Genomic DNA, 25,788 nt, shown 5'->3' on the forward strand with positions numbered 1-25,788 from the left:
TATTTCTCTGGGAATCAGAGATTTCCCAAATTACCACATTTGCTCTTAATAAACAAGTAACTCCTGAGAGCAAACCAGCCAGTCCTTCACACCTTGGTGCAAATTATTTACTGCTTTTTAAATAAAAAGAATATTTTTGGAAGCTAATATTGATGAGATGAATTTGTAATCTTGTAATTTCTTAATATCTAATATAGAAAAGTTATTAAAAGGAGTATATAGACATGTATTTCTATGAAATTACAAATGCATTGAAGAAACGTAAAATATAATTTTGTCACAGTGAAATTTGGTCTTTTGAAAGGCACAGGACGCAGATTTTTCAAATATAGTCCTTTGCTTTAAACTTCTTTAAATGTTATACTGCAGAAAGGTGGTCTTATATTTGTATAACAAAGCTTAGTAGTTCCCTCAAAATTATAACAATGATACAGATGTAATCCTGTTATTATAAAAATTTTAAGAACTTCTCAAATATTTTAGTCATCTTGAAATTAGTGTTTTAATCAGTGTTGATTGAAACACCTCAATTAATGCCATGGGCTTTATTTTATTATATAGGGATTTTTGTGCCGAGTGGGTTTGCTCAAACACATAGGATTAGAGCTGATAGCTTAGAATTCACTAAAAGTTCACATTTCACACACTATAATGATTAATTTCTCTAGAAACTTTAGGTTAAGATATATATCTAAATGATCAGAGAAATAATATGTTTTACCTAGAGAAAATGGAAGAGAAAGAAACCTTCACATGGAGCATTCAAAAAACACAAAATAGAGTATGTCAAGTAAGAGTTAATACCTACTGAGCACTTAGAATGCATTAGTGTGTGTATGCGAGTGTGTGTGTGTGTGTGTGTGTGTGTGATAACACTTCATCTTCGTAACAATCCTGTAAAGCTAAAAGAGGTTAATCATGCCCAAGCTCTCCTATAGCCAGTGAGAAGCAGAAGTGGGATGATCCATCCATCTGGTTCCAGACTAGACTGTGCTCTTTTGCTCTCACGGTACCTTTTTCTCTCCAGCGGTCAGTTCGCTGAAAGAAAATAAGGGCCACCGGAAATTAAAGATCCCTTTTTGCTTAAGACCTATTTTGCAGTCAAACAAACTCATTTTTTTATTTGAAGCACAAATTTAAATCTATAAAATAATTCGTCAGAGAAATGTTTGAATTCAAAACATGGGTAAAATGAAAGGAGAAAAAAGAAGTCCATCCAATATTGGCATCTGCTGATTTGCAGTTTGCAAGGACAGCCCACTGCCTCAAACCGTGTGCTGTGGCTAACTAAGCATCTTGAATTCCAACCTCATGAGTCAGATGGAGATGAAGATGCTCAAGAGGCAGGTGAGTGGTAAAGTCAACAGGGCCTTGTCTGTTACTTGACATGTGGAAAATTCTAATAAACATTTGCCAAATGGTGAAAGGAGCCTGAGAGATGGACAATAGGCATGGGTTGTTAGGCATATTTATAGCATTATTTGATATATTTAAGGAGAGTCCTGCTTGGGCAGGAATAATCCCTATTGTTTGTACTTTGATATTGTCAGTTTATTAATTGTATCATATTTTTAAAACAAACATTATACAACTAATAAATAAAAAACCTATATTTTAAACAAAAAAGTTTTCAGGGGCACCTGGTTGGCTCAGTCAGTTAAGCATCCAACTCTTGGTTTCAGCTCAGGTCATGATCTCTGGTCATGAGGTCGAGCCCTGTATTGGGCTTCTTGCTCAGTGCAGAGTCTGCTTGAGATTCTCTCTCCTTCACCCTGTGCCCCTCATGGTTGTGCTCTCTCTCTTTCTCTTTCTATAAAATAAATAAATCTTTAAAAAAAAAACAGAATGGTGAATTCTTTCCAGAAGGATTTCAATGTACTTTTCCCAGATCCATCAGAAGAATCACCATCTAAGGCAGCTATAGCCTTACAAAATACATTTCTTATATAATAAGACTTGAAAGTCAAAGTGATTCCTTGATCCACAGGCTGCAGAAAAGATATTGCGTTAGCAGACATGGAAATATTACATCTCCATCAGAGCTCTTGGATATCCAAGGGCACTGTTAATGAGCAGAAATATTTTGAAAGGAATCTTTTTGTGTGTGTGTGAGCAGTAGGTCTCAACAGTGGGCTTAAAATATTCAGTAAACTATATTGTAAACAGATATGCTATCATACAGGCTCTATTATTCCATTTATAGAATATAGCCATAGTAGATTTGGCATAATTCTTAAGGGGCCTAGGATTTTCCAAATGGTAAGTGAACATTGGTTTCAACAGCAAGTCACCAGCTGCAGTTAGCCCCTAACTAGAGAGCCAGCCTGTCTTTTGGAGATTTGAAGCCAGGCATGGACTTCTCTCTAGTTCTAGGATGAAAATCCTAGATGGCATCTTCTTCCAATAGAAGGCTGTTTTGCTATATGAAAAATCTGTTTAGTGTAGCCAGTTTCATGAATGATCTTAGCTAGATCTTCTAAATAACTTGCTGCAGCTTCTACATCAGCACCTGCTGCTTTACCTTGCACTTAATGTTCTTGAGGGGCTTCTTTTCCTAAATCTCATGAACCAGCCTCTGTGAGCTTCAAACTTTTCTTCTGCAGCTTCCTTACCTCTCTCAGCCTTCACACAATTGAAGAGAGTTAGGGCCTTGCTCTGGATTCGGCTTTGGCTGAAAGGAATGTTGTGGCTGGCTTGATCTTCTATCCAGACCACTCAAACTTTTTCCTATCAGCAATGAGCTATTTCACTTTCTTATCATTAGTGTGTTCACTGGAGTAGCACTTTTAATTTCTTTCGAGAACTTTCCCTTTGCAGTCACAACTTGACTGTTCAGTGCAAGACACCTAGCTTTTGGCTTATTTCAGCTTTCAATGTGCCTTTTTCACTGAGTGTAATCATTTCTAGCTTTTGATTTAAAGTGAGAGACGTGTGACTCTTCCTTTCACTTAAACACTTAGAGACCACTGTAGGGTTATTATTGGCCTGACTTTAATACTGTTGCATCTCAGGGAATAGGGAAACCTGACAGGAGAGAGAGAAAGAAAAAAAGGGAGGGGGGAAAGACAGGGCAGGAGGTGGTCAATGGAGCAGTCAGAGCACACCCATTTCTTAGTTAAGTTCACTCTTTTTTATGGGCTCGGCTCATGGTGCCCGAAAACAATTACAATAGATCAAAGATCATTGTAACATCAAAATCACTGATTACAGATCACCATAACAAATATAATAATAATGAAAAGTTTGAAATACTGCAAGAATTACCAAATGTGACACAGAGTCAGAAAGTGAGCAAATGCAATTGGAGAAATGGTGATGAATGACTTGCTTGATGCAGGGTTGGCACAAACCTTCAATTTGTAAAACAAAACAAAAACAAAAAACAAAACCAATGTCTGCAAAGTGCAATAAAGCAAGATATGCTTGTTTTTAGGTAGATAGATGATAGATAAGAGAGAGAGAGATGATAGATAGATAGATAGATAGATAGATAGATAGATAGATAGATGATAGATAGATGATAGATGATGGATAGATAGACAGACGATAGATGATAGATAGATAGATAGATAGATAGATAGATAGATAGATAGATAGATAGACAGACAGACAGACATAGAACACAGTAGTTGGTGAACTTTCAGTACTTGACGACCCTGACACTGGGAAAGAGGACATTGGAAAAAGTACGACGTGTGACTTCATTTTTTGATTGAGATACTTCTGCTTTGTTTGAACCATACTTACACATTACTTGGGTGCAATGGTAATAAAACATATATAATTTTTATAATAAATGAATGCTGTATGAAGAAACCAAAGAGGATGAAAACCAGGAAAAGACCATTGTTTTCATCATCAGAAATCGATGATGGCCTTAAAAGAGCAAGTTCAGAATACCGGTAAGGAAAGAATCCTGATTACAAGGATGAGAAGAAGTGGAAGTGAAGGTCACAGATATGACCTGCTCAAGGTTTTAAAGATTTCATTTATTTATTTGAGAGAAAGAGAGAGAGTGAGAGAGGACGAGTAAGGGGGAGAGGGAGAAGCAGGCTCCTGCTGAACAGGGAGCCAGACATGGGGTTCAAACCTAGGACCCTGGGATCATGACCTGAGTTGAAGGCAGACACTTAACTGCCTGAGCCACCCAGGTGCCCCAACCTGCTCAAGGTTTTTATCTTTACCTGGAGGAAGACTAGAAAGAGCAGGTAACCACAGACTTTTTCAGGGTTAAGTCTGTGTGGTATTCAGTGAGCTTGTCAGAGTCACTGTGTCGCCATGAGCTCTTTTGCTGGAGTTTGTGGGAAAAGAGCATTCCTCCCTTTTCCACTGAGGTAATACATGGGTGTAAGTATGTTCCAACTTTGAGGCAGTGATTCTGATTCCCTTTGGAGCCTGATACAGAAGTCAACACCCCAGGAGGCAGAGGAGAAATATGGGTTGAGTTCTAATGATGAATTTAAGTGCATAAACCTGGATGTACTGACCCAACTATATCCTTGGGCTTTTCGACTGTAAGAGCCAATAAATTTCCCTTTGCTTATATCATAATGGGTTTTCTGTCACTTGATGCAGAACCCATCCAAAAGGCCCATTTTTATTTGGAACTATATCTAAAAAATGTAAGAAAAAAACACCTTAAAGTGAATTTCACAGATAACCAAAAATATTTAGCATGGCCATTAATTTCAGCACCTGTCCTATAGCCCTTACCAGTCCAGCCTGCTAACCAACACTGAAATAACATTGGGCGTTTTGAATTTCACCTCCTCTCCTTTCCTTTCCCTCCTCTCTAATGGAGGTGCTTAATGAGTAATGAAAAGTCCCAAAAGGTGAATGAGGAAGAAAACTGGATAATCAATCCCAAAGGCAGTGAACCCCAAATTACTCAGTCTATAAAAAATTGTTTGGCTTCACTAAAGTTATCACTTTCAACAGGTAGTTCTTCCCGGCCTACTGCTGGAAATGGGATAGCAGATTTTCTTTTGAAGGTTAACATTTGAAATATTTAATACTATCAAAGAATGGCTTTATTAGAAATAAAAATCTATTTCCACATCATTTGAGAAGACATGATAAGTTAATGACTTCATAAAACATGTGGGTTGTATCAGGCTTGTTTCATGGTTTATATCACACAAGGATATAATTATATAATATTTAACCCACACAAAAGAAATTTATACTATACATATGTAAGTTATGAACATACTAATAAAAACCGCTATTATAGACTGAATGCTTTCTTCCCCCCTCCCCAGATTCATAGGTTGAAAGCTAATCCTCAATGTCATGGTATTTGGAGGTGAGGTGTGGTGACCAGGTCATGAGGGCAGAACCCTCATGAATGGGATTAGTGGCCTGATAATAAAGACCCTACAGAACTCCTTAGTCCCCCTTACCAGGTGAGAACGCAGGGAAAAGACAGAACCAGGAAGCAGACCCTCACCAGACACAGGAAGGCAAATACCTAGAATCTACTTAATATACCAGTGAATCTAATTCTGTGCTCCCTCAGAAACATCCTTCTACTACCCTTAGATAAAATCACTATTCTGAGTTTTGTGTTTCTATATAGCTTCATATATATGTATATATATATTCCCTAAACAGTCATAGTGAGTCTTCTGTGGCTTGATTTTTCATTCAACATTCCATTCCTGTGATTAATCTATAATATTGAGTGTAACTGTAGTTTGTGTAATTTTCCCTGCTGTATCATTTTAAGCCTTTGTTTTCTGTCTTATAGTGTTACTCATTTTTTTTTCTCTTTCTTCATACCAACTATAACCTGGGGGACTAGAGGTGGGAAGAATATATCCCAGCCAGCGTCTGTATAAAGAGATCATGGTAGGAACATAGTTTCTCTCTCAGGAGTCATTGATACATATTTAAAAAGCTGCTAACTCTATTACAGCCTTCCCAGAACAAACTGCAGTGTTACTTCCATAAGAAACCTAAATAGAAAGTATGAGAAACTAGTCATCATATTCCATTACAGTTTTCAAAAATGAAGAGAAAGTACTTATCTCATTGTTTCCCTTTAAAACACATAGCATATGGTTGTAATACTAAAGTATTAATATTAAATTAATACTAAAGTCAAAGTTCTTTCCTTTAGTTGGCTCTGTGTTTCCATATTATGCCAAATACCTGGTTAAAACTTAAAATGCAAGAATATCATTCACCAGTTAAAAGGAACGAAATACTAATACATGCTATAATATGGATGAGCCTCAAAAACATTATGCTAAGTGAAAAAAGGAAAATGCAAGGAAAGAATCATATATTTTCTAATTTATGTGATGTATAAATTATATAATCTGTCTAGAAAAGGCAAATTTACACACACAGAAAGCAGATCAATGATTGCCTAGGGCTGGGGCAGGAGTGAAAATTAACCGCAAATGGGCAAGTGGGAACTTTTTGGAATAATGGGAATGGTCTAAAATTGGATTGTAGTGATAACTGCATAACTCTGTACATTTACGAAAATCATTGAATTGTAAGGGTGGATTTTATTTAAATAATACTTTAATAATTAAATACTCCAAAATATACTCCAAGAATATTTTAAAATACTCCAAAATATACTCCAAAAATAATTTTAAAATATACTCCAGAAAATAATGAAATACTCCAAATAATACTCCAAAAGTTAAAATGCTCTCATAATGTCTCTAAACTATTAAGTCTGATTCTTTTATTGTTTGTGTGTTTGATTTACTTAATGTAATCATAAGTTGTTTGGGCTTTTGAAGAAACAACTTCAGTCAGCTAAATTTTAACATTTACATGGACATTTAATGAGTCCATTTAAAAGGAAAACTCACTTGTGAGAGATAGGCATCTGGGGAAGATCTGCCCATGGAGATGGCATGTCAGTAAGAATGAGTTGGATTACTTGGCTAAGGGACCTAGAACATGACATTGGAAAGATAACCACTGCTCCACATAGAAGTAGAGAAATCCTAAAATAGCAGCAGATTTCCCAAGGGATCCTATGTCATGAAGAGGAAGGATTACAGGAAACTTCTACTAACACTTTATTTTCCTTCCTGGAGCTCCGGGAGAGGTTTCAGTAACTCCGTGGACAGGTCAAGAGCTACTTACCCTATAGAGTTACCCCCAGCCCTCATGATAACTTACGCCTTGCCTACTCTTTTTAAATCCTCTCTTGTTTTGTCAGAGGCACTTAAGTTTTTTTGTTTTGTTTTGTTTCCACTAGTTTGCAGCTCTCAGCTAAGCTTGGTTTGTGATGTGGTAGTTGTTAATTGAGTAGAACATCACGCAACAAACATGCCTTCAAAGGAAAGCAACTAAAAAAAGCCAAAAATAAAAGGATAATTTGGCCAAATTGATCCCCCTCTTTTGGATATAATTTTAAATAAAACAGAGTATTTTTACCTGAATATGGACAAGACCTAAAACTAAAAGATAAGAAATATAAAAAAGCTAAAATATTCAAAAATATTTTTTAATTTATAATTATATTTGTCGAACAGAGAAGGAAGGCAACTGTTTACATCATTTAAGCTCTTTCCCAAAATATCAGTTTTATCAGTTATCTTTATATTTCAGGGGGGGGAAAACTGGCACTGGTTTGTCCTAATGTTGAAAGGTCCCCCTAATGGTTTCATATAGAGAGAAACAATATAAGTGAAGTGTGTTGGTGGAGAGTCTAACATTCCAGAAACAAGCAGTCAAAGAAAAGGCATCATCACTCTCAACGTTTTCCTTGCAGAGAAAATTGTAGGATGACAGAGTGTGCTGCCAACTTACAACTAGCCATCAGCCTTGTTTGCATGACATTTCTTTTTTTATGTTATGAAAAAAAGAATATTGGTCCAGGTATTTGGTTTCTCAATAGAAATGAGTTTCTAAGGCACTTGGAATAATTAAAAAAAAATACCAATAAACTTGCTTTAAAAATTCATGAATATTCTGGGGTGTGAGAAAGAATGTTTTATTCCTATATTTTTTATAGGTAAAGGATAAAAAAATATCTACGGAAGCTAAAGATAACAATATTCTTTTAACTAGTTTCACATGGTTTGTGTCAATAACACTCTAGTACTGAAGATAATGTCTAATACAACATGAGTTGTTTTTATATATGTTCTATTTTTTTAAATAAAAGAATACAGCTGAACCAAACATCACTAAATAGTTTAGTGATGATAACACACCTAAAGAATGTCTCAGGAAGGTCACGGTTTGGTATTTCTCCCACCAATTTAGTGGGTTTCTGTTAGTATAAGTTGCTGTTCAAGATCTAAATCAGTTCTCATATCTCACCAAAGACCCCATGCTAAAAAGAAAACTGTAGAAGAAAAGAGTTTGCTTGTCATCTCTACCCTATTCTTCAACCCATCAAGGTCATGTACTGAAATTATATTTCCCAAAACACTGCAAAGCATTAAAATATAAATTCATAGAAACCAGAAAGCTCATTGTGTGATGTCCCATGCTCTATCTAGACCACTGAAGGCATTCCATAATTTCTACGAACCTACAGTGCAAGCCAAGGACATTTGTCCTGACAATATCCTGCAAGGAAAGAAGAGAAATATGCTTTTATGTCCATGCTAAAGTTGAAATCAGTCCCAAAGTTCACTGAGACTAGAATCTGATCAAAACCATTATATTAAATAATAATCTCAACCAAATATCATAAATGCCATAATTAAAGGTAAATGCCAGAATAAATATCTGGTCTCTTGCTTTCAGAAGACCTTTAAATTAATGTTTTGCAAATTTATATTTTCACAATGGAATCCTTGATTCAAACACACCCTTCTTTCATTTGTAATTGTGTTTGTATTTGATTTACTTATTTTCAATTTTACAATGAATGGCTCTTATAAAGAGCAGTTATTTGCATTTGTCAGTGTTAAGAAGAAAATGTTGTGGGGCACCTGGGTGGCTCAGTCGGATAAGCATCTGCCTTTGGCTGAGGTCATGATCCCAGGTCATGATCCCAGAGCCCCGAGTGGGGCTCCCTGCTCAGTGGGAAGTCTACTTCTCTCTCTCTCTCTCTCTCTCTCTCTCTCTCTCTCCCTGTCCCTCCACCCCACTCGTGCTCTCTCTGCCGCGCACCCTCTCTCTCAAATAAATAAAATCTTTTTAAAATTTTTGAAAAAGAATAAAATATTGTGTACTCCCAAGATTTGCTGTATCATGAAAAAGAAGAGAAATTCCGTTAGCTCTCCCAGTTTAGTGATGAGCTAGGTTCTGTGAGCAGAGATGAGGACAGAAGAGCACTTGAGCTGGCCAGAGCAGCCGGTTGGAGTGGACCCAGGTCCTCACTGTCTCCAGCTTCCACCAAATGGCCAAATAACACATACCCTTACCTGTGCCCAGAATAAATTTTCATTGGTTGTACCATACTGATGTCATCTTTTAAATTAAGATTTTTAAATCTAAAAAAGAGAGCATATCCTGACCTTTCAGTGTAGAAGTAATAACACACCTGAAAGAACACAAAGGAAAAAAAGAAAGAAAGAAAGAAAGAAATCTGTTTCATCAGGCTTCTTCCACAATGAAAAAAAAGTTATCATAATAAGAAAACAAAAGAAATGCCACCAAATTTGCCTACTATTTCTAAGGCTATCTATTATTTGAGAAGTCTATGAGATTTTGATCCAATGGATAAAAGTCCACAAGGAATGAGGAGGGGTACCATATTTATTCTAAGATTATCCAGCATTAGATACTGACTTTGAACACTTTCTTTTCTATGACTTATTTTATTTAAATTCAATTAGTTAACATATAGTGTGTCATTAGTTTCAGATGTAGAGTCCAGTAAATTCTGTTGCATATAATACCCAGTGGTCATTTCATCACATGCCCTTCTTAATGCCCATGAGCCAGTTAACCCATCCTCCCCTCCAGCAACCCTGTTTTTTTCCTATAGTTAAGAGTTTCTTATGGTTTGTCTCCCTCTCTGACTTCATCTTATTTTATTTTTCCTTCCCTTCCCCTATGTCACTTTGTTTTGTTTATTAAATCTCACATATAAGTGAAACCATATGCTAATTGTCTTTCTCTGATTGACTTATTTTACTCAGCATAATACCCTCCATCCACATCAGTGTGAATGGTAAGATTTCCTCCTTTTTGATGGTTGAGTAATATTCCATTGTGTGTGTGTGTGTGTGTGTGTGTGTGTGTGTCTGTGTGTGTAAGCCATATCTTCTTTATCCATTCACCTGTCAATGGACATCTGGGCTCTTTCCATAATTTGGCTATTGTGGACATTGCTGCAAGACTTTGAACACTTTTTAAAGAAAGGCAATTTAAGAGAGACCTAAGAATGCAAAATAATTGGAATCAAATAGTTACTTGGTAGAGATAAAAAATTCAAAGGTGAAACTCTTAAGCATTTCATGCTTTTCTTAATATAACTAAAGACTAATTTTAAAAATTTCACCTTAAAGGCAAAATAATGAACAATACATGCAATAGTTGGTTCAGTTCTTAATTTTTAAGACTTGATCTTTCATAATACTTGAAATGTATATGAATATAAATACATGTATAAAAATTAAAATAATAAAGTATGTATTTGAGTAACATTAAAATAGAAGCTTCATAACCAAGATGTCCATCGACAGATGAATGGATAAAGAAGATGTGGTATATATACACAATGGAATATTATGCAGCCATCAAAAGGAATGAGATCTTGCCATTTGCAACGACATGGATGGAACTGGAGGGTGTTATGCTGAGTGAAATAAGTCAATCAGAGAAAGACATGTATCATATGTCCTCACTGATATAAGGAATTCTTAATCTCAGGAAACAAACTGAGGGTTGCTGGAGTGGTGGGGGGGTGGGAGGGATGGGGTGGCTGGGTGACAGACACTGGGGAGGGTATGTGCTATGGTGAGCGCTGTGAATTGTGCAAGACTGTTGAATCACAGATCTGTACCTCTGAAACAAATAATGCAATATATGTTAAGAAAAAAAAAAAGAAGAAGAAGATAGCAGGAGGGGAGGAATGAAGGGGAGTAAATCGGAGGGGGAGATGAACCATGAGAGACGATGGACTCTGAAAAACAAACTGAGGGTTCTAGAGGGGAGGGGGATGGGGGATGGGTTAGCCTGGTGATGGGTATTAAAGAGGGCACGTTCTGCATGGAGCACTGGGTGTTATGCACGAACAATGAATCATGGAACACTACATCAAAAACTAATGATGTAATGTATGGTAATTAACATAACAATACAAAATTTTTAAAAAAGAGTAGAACTAGGGTGAAAAAAAATAGAAGCTTCATGATTCTATTACCTGTCCCCATTTAATGGGAAATCAGATGTAAATATATTATTAGAAAGATATGATTATTTTCCTTCTGTTCTGTAAGTTTAAAATTTTTCTTTAAGAGTGTCACTTTAAAAAGCATTATTGTATGTTCGGTTTATTGATTGGGGGTTCCTCCCTCATCACTAGAAGTAAAGTTTGGCTGTATTTTCCATATATATAAAGATCTAATGTAAGTCTAAATTTCTTTATGATGCAAATAAATGACTAAATATATTCTTTTATCCACTCGTATTTTTTAAGTCCATGGGGACCCAAATTGAGACCCTTGATCACGGTCATATGTAGTGTAAATCACAAAATGTGGACTTCTAGTGGGTTGAAGTATCTCCCCAAAATTCATGTCCACCCAGAACCTCAGAATGTGACCTTATCCAGATATAGAATCTTTGGAGATATAATTAAGGTAAGAATCAAGATGAGATCATATTGGACTAGAGTGTGCCCTAAATTTAATGGGAGTATGATTATAAAAGACAGGAAAGGATGCAGAAACACAGAGAGAAGTCCCTGTGATGATAAAGATGAAGAGCAAAAGGGGCGCCTGGGTTGTTCAGTTGGTTAAGCGACTGCCTTCGGCTCAGGTCATGAACCTGGAGTCCTGGGATCGAGTCCCACATCGGGCTCCCTGCTCAGCAGGGAGTCTGCTTCTCCCTCTGACCCTCCCCCCTCTCATGTGCTCGCTCGCTCATTCTCGCTCTCTCAAATAAATAAATAAATAAATAAAATCTTAAAAAAAAAAGATGAAGAGCAAAAAATGTGGTCACAAGCAAGGGAACATATGGGGCCACCAGAAGCTGGAAGAGGCAAGGAAGGATACTTCTGTAGAGCTTTCAGTGGGAACGTGGCCTTATGAACATCTTTATTTTCAGCTTCTGGACTCAGGAACTGTGAGAGAATAAATTTCTGTTGTTTTAAGTCACTCAGTTTATGGTAATTGGTTATAGCAGGCCTAGGAAATGAAGACAAGTCTTGTGCTTTAAAATCTCTGAATTTGTTTGTCAGTCATGAATACCAAAGACAAGGGCTCTTCAAGGTATTGGCCTTTCTCTAAGAGAATGAACTTGAAGGCCAGGATTCTAGGATGTGATCATTTTAGCTGTTGGTGAGAACAACTTTGTTTGTTTGTTTGTTTTGTTTTATTTGTTTTACTGAGATCTAAAATTTTCAAAGTTGGTAATACAAAACCAAAAATAGGAAGCAGGTCATGCTCATTGTAAATAGTTCTTTTTCTTTTGTAAGAAACCTAAGCAATGATTTAGAATGGACCCATACCCAGGCAAAAGGGAAAATCATTTATTAATAGAATTTTAACATTTCTGAAAAGTCACAAAAAAATTCAAAAGGGATGCTAACCCAGTATCAATTTTAAAATAACCACCCCAAATAAAAGTGGTTGTATCTAACATTTAATCTTTGGTGATAGCTTTTTTTTTTTTTTAAAGCAAAGTTACTTGCATAGTAGAAAGCTGTGACTTTTATCTCCAGAGTCAAATGCTTGGTGATATAACTGACTTACTGTGAGGGCCTTACTATACTGCATCTTTGTTCCACCATGATCTGGACTAAATAAATTAATTTGGGGGGGAGGGGAGAATGATTGCTAAGGAAACAATCCTTCAAATCACCGGGAAGTAAAGGGAAAGACTAAAGTAGTCATAACTTAATACTGAATAGAATTTTAATTTTATGACTGAGACCATAGCTGCTTTTTATCCAAGATAAGAGAATTCTAGGTTTTATTGAAACTACTCCTCCTCCTTGACCACACACACTTTTTTAGGGTTTTGTTTTTAGAGAAGGTATTTGTTGTGTGTTGTTGTTATTCTTATTCAAAGACTTATATCTCTTATAATTCTACCTCTATCCCAAAGTGAAAATGAAAAAAAAAATCCAGAATACTACTGTCAAAAAGAGCCTTAGAGATAATTATCATAACATCTACTATCACCAATATTTATAAGTGTTTACTACATGTTAAGCACTAAACTAAATCACTTTACATATATCATCTCAGTTAATGCACCCCAAGTATTGGGTCCATCCCTGCTGTCACCATGTTAAACAGGACACTGAAACCCAGCAAAATTAAATTAAGAGACTTGTTCAAGTTCACATGACTAGTTAGTTGTGTAAGCAGAAGTTGGACCTGGTCTCTTCGTACACAGTACAAAAGTGTTCTACTCTGTTACAGTGACTTAAGAGAAAAGGATAAGAGCAAAACTCATGATCATTTTAAGGACATTCATGTTTTTATAAATCAGTGGGATGTGAGCATTATATTGTCCATTTAACATTTAGTTCACTCTTCTGCCAAAATTCATTTGAGAAGTGTTTTACTCTACCTTTCTTGGGTGGATTATCTCATTGTGGTCAGTTTTGCAATTGGGTTAAAAGAAAAAAGAACTCACTTATTCATTTGAGGGGAAGTTATAGTATCTGCCTAACATTCTAGCTGAAAATAATACTGGCTTTATCTAAAATATGTCAGAGTGACCAGTTAAAAAGACCCCAGTGTAGTTAATCCACTGTTTGTTTTGTCTATAAGTAATCCCCCAAAAACGTTTGGCAAATTTTATTACTGAATTGATCTAACCCATGTCTATTTCTGTGTGGGAGCTGTGTGGTATACTCAAAGGCACTAGATAAAGAATTCCTAGATTCTTCTACTAATGGGTTCTTTAGAATTGATTTAGAGCTTCTGACTAAGGAATGGTCCTACTTTCTCTAGGAGGATTACCCTTTGCAAATTTTAGCAATGAGTATCAGATGACCCTCCTCGACATAGACCATGAATCTGGATTTAAAACTCTTCCTCCTAGTTTTCTCAAAAAGAAAACGGAGACAAACAATGCTGGAAATTTGTTATTCTTATTGTTGGCACTGACCCTGGTGTAATGACATTGATATACAGTAAGCCCTCAAATGACACAAGTGTCCTAGGCATATCTTTTCTTAATCCTGAGTAATTTGGAAGTTGGAAATAATAATGAATTAAAAAACATTTTTCCAGTTACAATTTCTAAAGATAAATGCTATGGACTGATTGTGTTCTCTCCTCTCCCCTGCCAAATTCATATGTTGAAGCCCTAGCCCCACTGTGACTGCATTTGGAGATAAGACTTTTAGGAGGTAATTAAGGTTATGATGTCATAACAGTAGGTCCAATAGGATTGGTGGCCTTATAAGAAGAAAAGAAACAGATCTCTCTCATTGCATATACTCAGAGGGAGGACCATATGAAGATACAGGGAGAAGGCAGCCATTTGCAAGCCAAGAAGAGAGCTCTCACCAGACACCAACCATGCTGGTAGCCTGATCTTGGACTTCCAGCCTCCAGAACTATAAGAACATAGGTTTGCTATGGCAGCCCAACCTAAGACAGTAAACTATTATCAAATCTTGAAAGTATGTCAGAAAAATATTTTTTTAAAAAAAGAGAGAAAAAAGCTTTCCACTTACTCTCAATCTTGCCACCACATGATGAAATTGATAGAAATTAAACAAACAGAGGGCTTTAGTGAAGACTAATGGTTGTTAGTAATAGCCTTAACAACTTGCACATTTTTCATTGGTCTATCCTCACAAACAGTAACTTTATAAAGCCATTTACTAAGTAGAAATTGTGCCAATGTTGGTTGGAATGACCCACATTGATGAGTGTTCTTGCATACACAGTCAAAGGTAGATTGTGAAATATTTTTCTGAGCTCCAAATACGAACCGAAGCCCACTAGTAATTGATTTGAACTAATTTTAAACTTCATAGAATTGTGATCTGCATTTTTCTATCAAAGTCAAACAAACTATTCTACTATTCCATATATGTTAACTTAATCCTTTATGCTACACATATACTGCCAGAGACTGAATTGGCTTTCCTTCTATTTAGTAATGGATTCCCCCAACTCTGAGTTTAAGCTGAGCATATTTAGAGACTGTATTTCCAAACTTTTCCTTTTCCAGCTAAAGAGGCCAATATGACGGGAGTAGAGTGATATGTCTAACTTCCAGATCTTATTATAAGAAATCCACTTGCCCTTCACCCTCTTTCTCCCCCTCCCTGAGAAGTGTTAAGGGTAAGGGTAAGCTGATTTCACCTATTTATGGGTAGGCATTTCCACTCAGGGACGACAGAGTAACAAGACAGAAGGAACCTGAGTCTCACTCAGTGTGTCTCTGTGGAGCAGTCACTCATCCACCCTGGACCACCCGCTTAGGTCTGCACACATAAGAGAGAGAAGTAAATTTGTGATTTGTCTGAGCCACCATATTTTTGGAGTTAGTATTCTAAATAATGTGCATATCTTACTGTTTACAGTGTACCTTCCATACGCTATGGTCTACATTCATTCATTCATTTGCCAACTATTTATTAAGTGCATACATGTATCAGCATATTAAGTGCATATTATGTATCAGCTCTAGGCTCTGAGCACAAAACTGAGCAAGGGACACAAAGTCCCTGCACTCCTAAAACTTTCACTATAGTGAGGAGGGAGGAAGGGGAGTCAACAGACAATAGTAAAGTAAACACAATTAAACAAAATAATTTGAGGACATACTAGCTATTTAAAATAAGGCTCTCTCAGATTGTGTTTAAACCTTGATTTGCCATTTATTCACTGTAGTAAACAGCCTCCAAGGATGACATCAACCATCCATGCCCCAGCCAATGAACCATACCTCCTGGTATTCATATTATTGTATAGGTCCCCCCCTTGACTCTCGGAAGGCCCCATGACTTGATTTTGACCAACAGAATGAGGCAGAAGTTAGGTCATAAGAAGACTTTCAGCTTCCATCTGGGCCTTGTAGAATGTTCACTCTGAAGGAGGCCAGCTACCATGTAAGAAGTTCAGGCATGTGAGACTGCCAGGCTGAGGAAGCCATGTGGAGAGGCTATATAGAGAGAGATGCCCAGCCAGGCCCTAGCTGTCCTAGCCATCCCTGCTGAGACACTGGGTATGTGAATAAAGAAGAAGTCACCTTTGATTTTTCAGCCTAATCAAGCCTTCAGATGACTCCAGCTCCAGATGCTGTCCCGCTGAGACAACATGAGACACCCCAAGTAAGAACCACCCATGGAAACTGGTCAACCCACAGAAATAAGAGAAATAACTTAAGTCACTAATTTGGGTTATTACATAGCAATAGACAACTGGAACAGCAACTTTCTGAATGAAACACATTTCTTAATCTCTCTCTGAGTCAGTTTTCTTATCTGTAAGTTTCCTATTTCACAAAGTTGCTATTAGAATTAAATAGGTTAATCTGGAAAATGCTGACAAGAGTGTCTGATTTGTGGTAAACATTTGGTAAATGTTGGCTACTATTATTTATTACTAATAAGTAAAATGGGATGATGGGACAAAAATATTCCTAAGAGGATGGTCAGGGAAGTTGTTGTACGGAAGGTGACATTTGAACTCAGACCTGAAAAATAAGGAGCCAACCATGCAGAGAGCCAAAGAGAAGCATCCAAACAGAAAGAACAGGGACAAAGGTCCAGAGGTAAGCAATGATACAGTGTCATTAAGGGACACAGACATGGCCAGTGTGCTTGGAAGTGGTAAGCAAAGTAGAGTCATGCCAGCCATGATAAGGAATTTGGACTTTATATCAAAGATAATGGGAAGCTTTAAGGGATTTGAAGCAGGAGAATAACTTGGGCCACTCTGTTGGAAATGGATTTTAGAAGGGCAGAAATGGGAATAAAAGGTCCTCTAGGGGGCGCCTGGGTGGCTCAGTTGGTTAAGCGACTGCCTTCGGCTCAGGTCATGATCCTGGAGTCCCGGGATCGAGTCCCACATCGGGCTCCCTGCTCGGCAGGGAGTCTGCTTCTCCCTCTGACCCTTTCCCCTCTCATGCTCTCTCTCTACCTCATTCTCTCTCTCAAATAAATAAATAAAATTATAAAAAAAAAAAGTCCTCTAGGAGACTTTTATACTCATCTGAATAAAAGATTTTGATGACTTGAACCAGGGTTTAGCAGAGGAGATGGAGAAAAGAAGGTTGATGTGCTCATTAAATGAGGGGCCCTTGGCCTGCCCATCAGGCCGTCATAGTAGAGATGAGATTTTAACAAGGTTATTCTAGACTCACATTACTAAAACCCTTTTAGACAGGGTTCTAAGCGTTATACCCAGGGACAACCTTAAATCTATCTCACTTTATATAATTCAGGATTCAGTTGTTACAGGGGATAACAGAATATAAGTTTTCTCACATATCTTATTGTTATTCAAATAGGAAAAACAATTCAAAGCACTCTGGCTTTGTGGAAGGAGCATTACAAGGCAAATCAGGACACATGTTCAAGTGACAATTCGGTCATGGATGACTTATGTGAATCTGTACCAGAATCCTTGACCATTTAGGACTTCCTTGGTCCTCAGCCTTTCCAATTCTGACAATCTATTTCTTTAGGGCTCTACTTAAAAATAGTACATCAATGGGAAATATTTCATGTTCCTGAGGTCAGGAGTCAGTACTTAGCTGCTGGTCCTGTGAACTAATCTCCACGACTCTTCACTCCTCAAGTCAAAAAGAACCTGCCACCGGGAAATAATCCCAAGGAGATAATCACCAGAAATAGGTTTCAATTCTCGTGCACATCTCCTAACCTGCCAGGAAGGAGGTTGACAGCAGGTTGTCCCGTCTCTGTTTTATAGCCATCAATAATGTGTTTAACATATATGTGTTTTACAGGTATCTTTCATGTAATCCTGAAGATTTATTCTTTTTAGGAGAATTTGGGAGGATTTGCTCTCAAGCTTTGTTACATTAAGATACAGACAAGTCATCTTCAAGCAAGCTTTTCTAAAACTTCATTGTTACGGGTGGGAAATCTCTAACACACATCTCCATTAAGATTTTCATTTCGTATAGCAGCTCTTTCCTTAATAGTGACAACAGAAAGGAGAGATGCTACATAAGATAGAAAAATGGAGGCAGAGATCCTCACCCAGTACCTGACTAGAGGGTTGTTCAGGTTTGCCTCCCTTTTTTTCCTGATATCTAGTAGGTTTGATACAATTATTCTAGGTTTGGGAGGACACGAAATTGCATTTGTGAAGTTTTACCTATCACTATCTGCCTGAGTTTCCTTCAGCCCACTTGCTTCTTAAGGTAAACTCTGTCCTTCATGTGCACGGGCTTGGCTGCTTTTGCATGTGGGATGCAAGTTTGCTTCTTGGATCTAAAATCCATGATGAGTTTGGACTTTCTTTGAACTTTATTGTTGTTGTGGGGTTTTTTGTTTTTTGTTTTGTTTTTTGTTTGTTTGTTTTTGCCAGCTTTAAATCTTAGTGTTATGGGTTTGAAGCTACAATCCATTGAATAAAATGCGGAAAGGGCAGAGGGGGTAGGTGAACATGAAGATGACTTCTGATTGCTGATCATAATTGATGTCAGGTAAAGATAACAGCAACACCCACATCACTATATTGACCTCCTTAGATAGTCACCAATCTCACTCACTAGGGCTCTACTCACTTTAGCTGCCAAATATGACAGGCCAGCACCATTACTGTTTGGAACACATAAGGAGAGATAATGCTTACTTTATAAATTAAGTTAAAAATGCAATTTTAAAAAGGGAGGGGCACCTGAGTAGCTTAGTGAGTTAAAGGTCTGACTCTTGATTTCCACTCAGGTCATGATCTCAGGGCCATGAGATTCGAGCCCCAAGTCAGGTTCTGCACTGGGCGTGGAGTCTACTTAAGATTCTATCTCCCTCTGCACCGCCCCCACACTCTCTCAAAAAAAAAAAAAATAGAACCAGATTTCAATAGGCTTATGAGCAGGAGATGGAAAACACTCAATTAGCAGCAAAGGGTACAGTAACAATTTTGTTGAATGGAGAAAGAAGCACTGATCTGCACGGAAAGTCCAGACATTGTTGAAGTGGTGGTCACCATATCAAGTAAAGAGAATAACACAGCAGGAGGTGTTCATTAGAAGTGAAGGGGATAAAACAGAATTGGCAGTTTCGTCAATTTGCCAGCCTGCATGCTTCCTGGCCAAAAAATGGAGAGTATGAGAAAAGAATTAAATTTTTAATTTGAAGACATAATTCCCCCCTCCCCTGGGAAAGAGAATGTGATGGCATATGAAGTCAGTTAGAAAGAAGCCTGTGATGTTTTCCTTCTCATAAAAAAAGGAAGCAAATTATTTTATCCAAGCACAACTGAATCAAATTTGAACTTCCTGAAAATTTATCAGTTGATAAACCAGGATTTAAGTTCAAGGACACATTCCACACCTAATCTTCATTTTACAACCCTTGGAGATAGATTTTCCTTAGCACTGAAATCTTTCAAAGATAGTCTTTCTTGCAAAACAAATCGTTAGAAGTGTGCAGCAAATTGGCCAGATGTCTCTGGGGCATAAACTCTCTCTTAAAAGTAAGGCAAGAGCTTTTAGTAACTACCTCGTGCTTTCAAACCATGAGCTTTCTAGTTGGCATTTTGAAACAGTAATGTTCAAAGTATTTCTCTTGTTATCGAAAGAGTTAATACAGCTTCTCAAAATGTGCCTCTCTTCTCACAGAATATAGTTTATATTTGGGGAGAATTTGGCACAGCTTAAGTTACAGTCTAACTGGTTTTCTTAGTAGAATCCAATAAGGCATTTCTCCCACCCATTTGTCCCTTAGTGTTTATTAGCAGGGATAGACACAAAATGTCAAGAGGAAAGAAAAAAGTATTATTTATATTAATGTACTTTCTTCAAGACTTCACATCAAGATACCCAAATAACAGCCTTCTTCACATCTTCACATCCTAAACTGGTAACCGTCCCTTGGAGAGTGTTCACAAACACCCCAAAGTTCATTATCAACCCAGTGTATCACCCCAAGATAAGTGGACTTAATTCTTGTTTATCTAAAAAAACAATAATTGCTAGGCACATAAATCAATTTGTGGCATGAAGCTAGTTCTGCTCTCTTCCAGAAATTGCTCTTCTTAAGTTTCGGACCTTGAAAAAATGGCAGAAATCTATTCAGCGGTCTTTATTTCTATGATTGTTGCTGTCCCCCAAACAGCCTGAGCAGTCTACCATCTGAGGTGTGGCAGAAAACCAGATCCTCACCCTCCCGCCAAAAGAGAGTGCTTAGAGAAGCAAAATCTATACAGCTTAATAGCTTGGTATGTGGTAAGGCCATAGTTCTGATTCTTAATTATGATTCCACTCTGGGGCCCCAATAAATAAATAAATAAATAAATAAATAAATAAATAAATAAATAAATAAATAGTGATTAGTTTGCAGATATCTCAGTAGCTGCACAAACACACATTTCACAAAGTGCTGGCCAATGCCTACTTTCACATATTTCTTTTAGCCTAAAAATAACTTTCATGTCTTCCTAAGAGCAAGAAAAGGGAGGGAAAATAAAGAAACTAGTTTGGGAATCAGTGGGGAAATGTTTAACAGGCCTGCTGGGTGTTCTCTTAATGCTGTCTTGGATCTCAGATTAAATTATTATACTTTTTCTGTGTTGTAGTACTGGGTCAGTTGTGCATGAGGACAAAGGCAACTTCAACTTGATATTTCTGTCATCCCTGCTGTGGGAAGAGTCCTGTTCCTGGTTTATAACATCAATCACTCTCACAATAAATCTTGGTGGTGGATATGGTCATTTAAATCTCCACCTGCACAAACAACAGAAAATAAGAGAGCTCATAAATCTCTACACTGGTGATTAACAAATTTTGGATCCTGGGCAAAGATATTATGGGGAGGGGTTCTCACTAATTCATTAATAAAGACTGATTTGCTGACAATCTGTTTAGTTTACAGCATGGGGGAAAGCAAACAAGACCCTGCTAACAAAACAAAACGTTAGAGGTTAGTGAATTCCCAGCTGAGCCAGGATTAGAGATATGATATCTTAATGTAGGAGAGGGGTACAGCCCGTGAACCAAAAGCTCAGAAGCTGCTCTTACACTTTGCTCCAGCCCCTTGTCTTCGATGCCTAATTGCAAGGGAAGAAAACCTGGAGAAGAATCAGTAAGAGAGATTCAGGCGTTCTGTCTCTCCAATTTTATTTCATCGATTTTATGCAATCTCTTGGTTTCTGGTTCCCTTTGCTTTTCTACTTACTCTCCAGATTTTCTTCTTCTCCAGGAAAGAGGGTCCAGGCTCGAGTTAGAGAAAGGAAAAAACAAAACAAAACAAAACAAAACAAAAACAAAAACAAACAACAACAACAACAAAAAAAACCCTTTGCCCCAAGGGCTAATACTGCTTAGTATTCTGTAATACCAGTTTCAGGTGGGGAACCCGGGTAGCAAAGAGGCCCTAAGGAGAAGGCCAAGGCATTGGGAGGGTGAAAACAACAAGTCCCAGGCAAGATAATATCTGAGAGCCGCTAAGATTCTTAAGACATTATTAAATGCATTTCTAGAAAGAATTTTAGGGGAAAGTTTTAATTTTGTCAAGAAAAGATTATCAATTAACAAAATGCTTTCCACACACTCGTGGGACTCTATCTACCCCACTAAACTGTGTGTGTTGTCCTGGGTGTGCGATCATCAAGTATGTTTGTGTGCACAAACAGTTCCATCATAGCTTTAAAGTGACCAGGTGCAGATGGATGTTTTGGTACTTTCTCTGCATCACCCTAAAGATTCAGTGAAGCGCTTGTTTTGTTAATTTACCCCGGTTAAAGGTGGGAAGATATCTTGGTAAAGCCACAGAGTCTTAGGGGTGTTGGCAGGCAGGAGTTGACCACTGTCTGGATGGTGTTTAAATTGCAGGGAAGAGGAGACAGGGGGATGCTTGTGAGATTTGTGTTTGGAAGTCCCAGATAGAGCAAAAGGATCCGGTTGTTTTTCTGAAGTCCTCAGTAACAACCAGCTATGACCTCTTAAGAGGGAAAGCAGGCCTTAGGAGATGGCCCTGGAGAGGGGCTGTGGGTGGGGCGCTCTCCTTGGCTAAACTGGAAGAAGGTGACTGGTATTTGCGTGTTGCAGTTGAGTTGATTTACATTGCAAGTTGGAAATCAGGGTCTGTGCGTAAGAGTTTCCCTCTGGTTGTGAAAGGGGTCTAAGAGTCGGCTGGGGCCTCGTAGGCCCCTCCCCTGGGCTACAAGGATCCGCCTCTCTATTCCCCAGATAAATTCCTAGTGTCCACCAAATTCCTCAGCGCTCTCTCACACTCCTCTGCGGCCAGGACTCCGGGGGTGGGGAAACAGAGCTGGGTTCCTCCCCGCAGAAGCCCTCTGGGTTCCTTCTCACAACTCTGCGAAGGGGAAAGGGGTGTGAGACTCAACCAGACCCCAACTCCAATTCCCAACACGAGGTGGCTGCTTCATACTCCACACCCGGGGGCCTACTGGTTTGGGGCTCGCTCGCGCTCGCTCGCTCGCTCTCTCTCTTTCTCTCCTCCCCCCCCCCCCCCGATCCTCTCCCCCAAACATGTCCACCGGCTCGCTCAGCGATGTGGAGGATCTTCAAGAAGTGGAGATGCTGGACTGTGACGGGCTGAAAATGGACTCGAGCAAAGAGTTTGTGACTTCCAACGAGAGCACCGAGGAGAGCTCCAACTGCGAGGCGGGGTCTCCCCAGAAGGGCCGAGGAGGCCTGGGCAAGAGGAGGAAGGCGCCCACCAAGAAGAGCCCCTTGAGCGGCGTCAGCCAGGAGGGGAAGCAGGTCCAGCGCAACGCGGCCAACGCGCGCGAGCGGGCCCGGATGCGGGTGCTGAGCAAGGCCTTCTCCAGGCTCAAGACCACCCTGCCCTGGGTGCCCCCGGACACCAAGCTCTCCAAGCTGGACACGCTCAGGCTGGCGTCCAGCTACATCGCGCACTTGAGGCAGATCCTGGCTAACGACAAGTACGAGAACGGTTACATTCACCCGGTCAACCTGGTAAGTCCGCCGATGCCGATGCCGCTGCGGCTACCCGAATGCCCCCCGCCAGCGCGTCCGCAGCCGCGTCTGCGGAATGGCTGTGCGCTCACCTCGGCCGCCACCAGCCCGGCGCGCCTCTGGGGACCTTTGCAGGAGATCCCGCACCGCCCTCGCTCTCTGCCCTGCAAGCTGCTGGAGCGGAGATGATTTATGCAAGTGTTTGACGTGGCAGCCCAATTAAGAGTTCGCAAGTGTACTGAGCTGGCAAAGAGGGATCCCCGAACCCGCGCCAGCGCCGTCAGGGCTGGTGTGGGACAGGGAACACCAGCCAGATGCTGCGCGCCTAGAAGGCATTTTGTGAATCCCTTTATTCTTCTTTTAGCTGAAGGAGAACTTGATTTTCCCCTTCTCATTTTTGTCCATAAAAACACCCAATTCTGTTTGTTTCCCAGGTATATTTAGGACCATTAGATACAAATTCATGGCCCCGTAATTGTCATGTAAGTCCCCAATTATGTAAATATTCGGCGCTTCTCTTATAGGTAGATTAACATTTTTAAATCCCAGAAGTTCTAACAAATATCAGCCTAATCAGTAAATTCTCACAAATATTAGTGTAATAAGTGATATTAAAATATAATAAATAATATTAAAATAGGCCACTCTCGTTGAAGATTTAAAAACATGTTACAAAAAACCCGTAATGCTCACTGAGGCTAATTTCTCTCAAATGCATTTTGCTATATAAGAAGTACAGTTTAATTCCTTTTTTATTTCATTTCATTTTAAGACCTCCAGGCTCTAAAGAAAAACAAGGACCACAACTTACTAGCACCTTTGTTTATATATGATAAGAATGAGAGGTTTTCCTCTTAAAAGTCATCTTATCGGCCAGCACTAGTGGGAGAGGTTGGGAGCTTTGAATTGTCTTCTCACTGAATTGATTTCAGGAATTGGGGGGAGGGGTGCAAAACCACATTTTACCCTGGTAAATATTTTTCCCTTTAATTAAAAGTTTATTCATTTTCTAAAAAAAAGATGCGTAAATAGCTTTTCGAAATCTGTAACTAAAATGAAAGTAATCACTTCATTTACAGTTGCTGCTGTGTTCATCTTTGAATAAAGAAACTGCAGTGAGCTTTATTATAAAACACCTCGGGGAAGGGAAAAGGCGATGTTCGCTCAGCCCAGTAGGAAGATGATCTTAAATAAAATATGCGCGTATATTCTTTTATTAGCATTATCCCCCCCACCCCTTAAGAGCCAGCGATTAATTTAGAAACTGTGGTCCAAAGCCCGCGTTTGTGAGGGAGGAAATGGAAGCTGGCAGTAGAAAAACAGACGGGGAGGAAAGCGAGGGGGCCGGGAAACCTGGCCAGGGCCTCAGAAGAGGGGCCCGAGGGCCACTTCGCCTTGAACCCGGGGTCCACTAGGCGCTAGGTCCTTCTCGGCTTCCCTGCTTAGGCTTGCCCCGGCAGCCGCCCCAGCCACTTTGGGCCTTCCAAGGGCCTCCTCTTTGGGTTTCCCTTACAACTGAGGATGAACCCCCTTTGCTCTACCACCCCGAGCTGTGACTTGGAGCCAACGCTTTTTCTTTATCCAGCCACGGGGCGCACTGGAACACGGAGCAAATTGCAGAGATAACGCCTCTCTCCAACTCACTGCCTGCCCCCACCTCTCCCTCTCCTTTAGTCTCAGGCTCCGAATCCACCCCACCCCTCCTCCAAGGCCACTTACCTCCTCCACCCTCTTCTCTCCTGCAGACGTGGCCCTTTATGGTGGCCGGGAAACCCGAGAGTGACCTGAAAGAAGTGGTGACCGCGAGCCGCTTATGTGGAACCACAGCGTCCTGACCTTGGAGGTGCGAGTCTGGGAAAGGCGCGCTCCCGGGGGGAGCGGGCCCCGGGAAGGCGACCCCTGCCCTCCCTGCTCTCTGTCTCTGCTTCCCCCTCGCAACCCCCCCCTCCCTATCCCCCGCCCCCCCCCCCCGCGAGAACACTTTAGAGCGACGAGGAGATTCGTTTCCAAACCTGAGGAGATCAGTTGTACTTACAAAGATTCCCATCTATTTAACTTTATTAACTTCTACCGTGAATGACTCTTCGAGCCTTGCTGGTCCAAGTGCAATATGTAATTATAAATATATAAATAGATAATAAGAGCCTATCAGTGTGTATCTTTTGTACAATATGTTGTAAAATGTAGATCATAGAATAGCTGACTTTGACAGTCACATTTATAAAGTAATTCACTTAAAGATATATTTTTTTCAAACAAGTTTTGCTACTTTCGAAAATAAATCTTTCTTTATATTGCTAAAAGCCCTGACATTGGTGTGATTTTTACCAAAAAAAAAAAAAAATGATCTAGACTTGAAAGCAGGGGACTATGGGGAACCTTGAAAATAAAAGTGATTCTTTTGATCCTCAATCCAAACTTCTAGAGATGGAAAAGATTAAACACAATTTCCACTGTGAAGGTGCAGCTCACATTTCACACTGAAACCTCAAAAAGAAACTCTGGTCTCAGGTTTGCAGGTTATTCTTAAGACAATTATAAATAATGTAACCGTGAACCAAAAAAAGGGGGGGGCAGGATAAC

General features: G+C 39.2%; 1 protein-coding gene across 1 annotated transcript; it reads left to right on the top strand.

Moving 5' to 3' along the window:
• The first annotated feature begins 22,493 nt into the window (after nt 1–22,493).
• Nucleotides 22,494–25,504, top strand: TCF21 (transcription factor 21). The gene is made up of 2 exons (XM_025861058.2): nt 22,494–23,205; nt 24,951–25,504. Exons 1-2 carry the CDS (start codon nt 22,756–22,758, stop codon nt 25,038–25,040), a joined length of 540 nt encoding a protein of 179 aa, XP_025716843.1. The 5' UTR covers nt 22,494–22,755; the 3' UTR covers nt 25,041–25,504.
• The last annotated feature ends 284 nt before the right edge of the window (nt 25,505–25,788 follow it).

The sequence above is a fragment of the Callorhinus ursinus genome, unplaced genomic scaffold, assembly GCF_003265705.2.
Source record: "Callorhinus ursinus isolate GAN/ISIS: 27379988/994484 unplaced genomic scaffold, GSC_fseal_2.0 scaffold6, whole genome shotgun sequence".
NCBI classification, from domain to species: Eukaryota; Metazoa; Chordata; class Mammalia; order Carnivora; family Otariidae; genus Callorhinus; species Callorhinus ursinus.

Coding starts and splice junctions, on each gene's coding strand:
- TCF21 (XM_025861058.2), top strand. CDS start 22,756: ATGTCCACCGGCTCGCTCAGCGATGTGGAGGATCTTCAAGAAGTGGAG. Junction 23,206..24,950: donor ACATTCACCCGGTCAACCTG/GTAAGTCCGCCG, acceptor TCTCTCCTGCAG/ACGTGGCCCTTTATGGTGGC.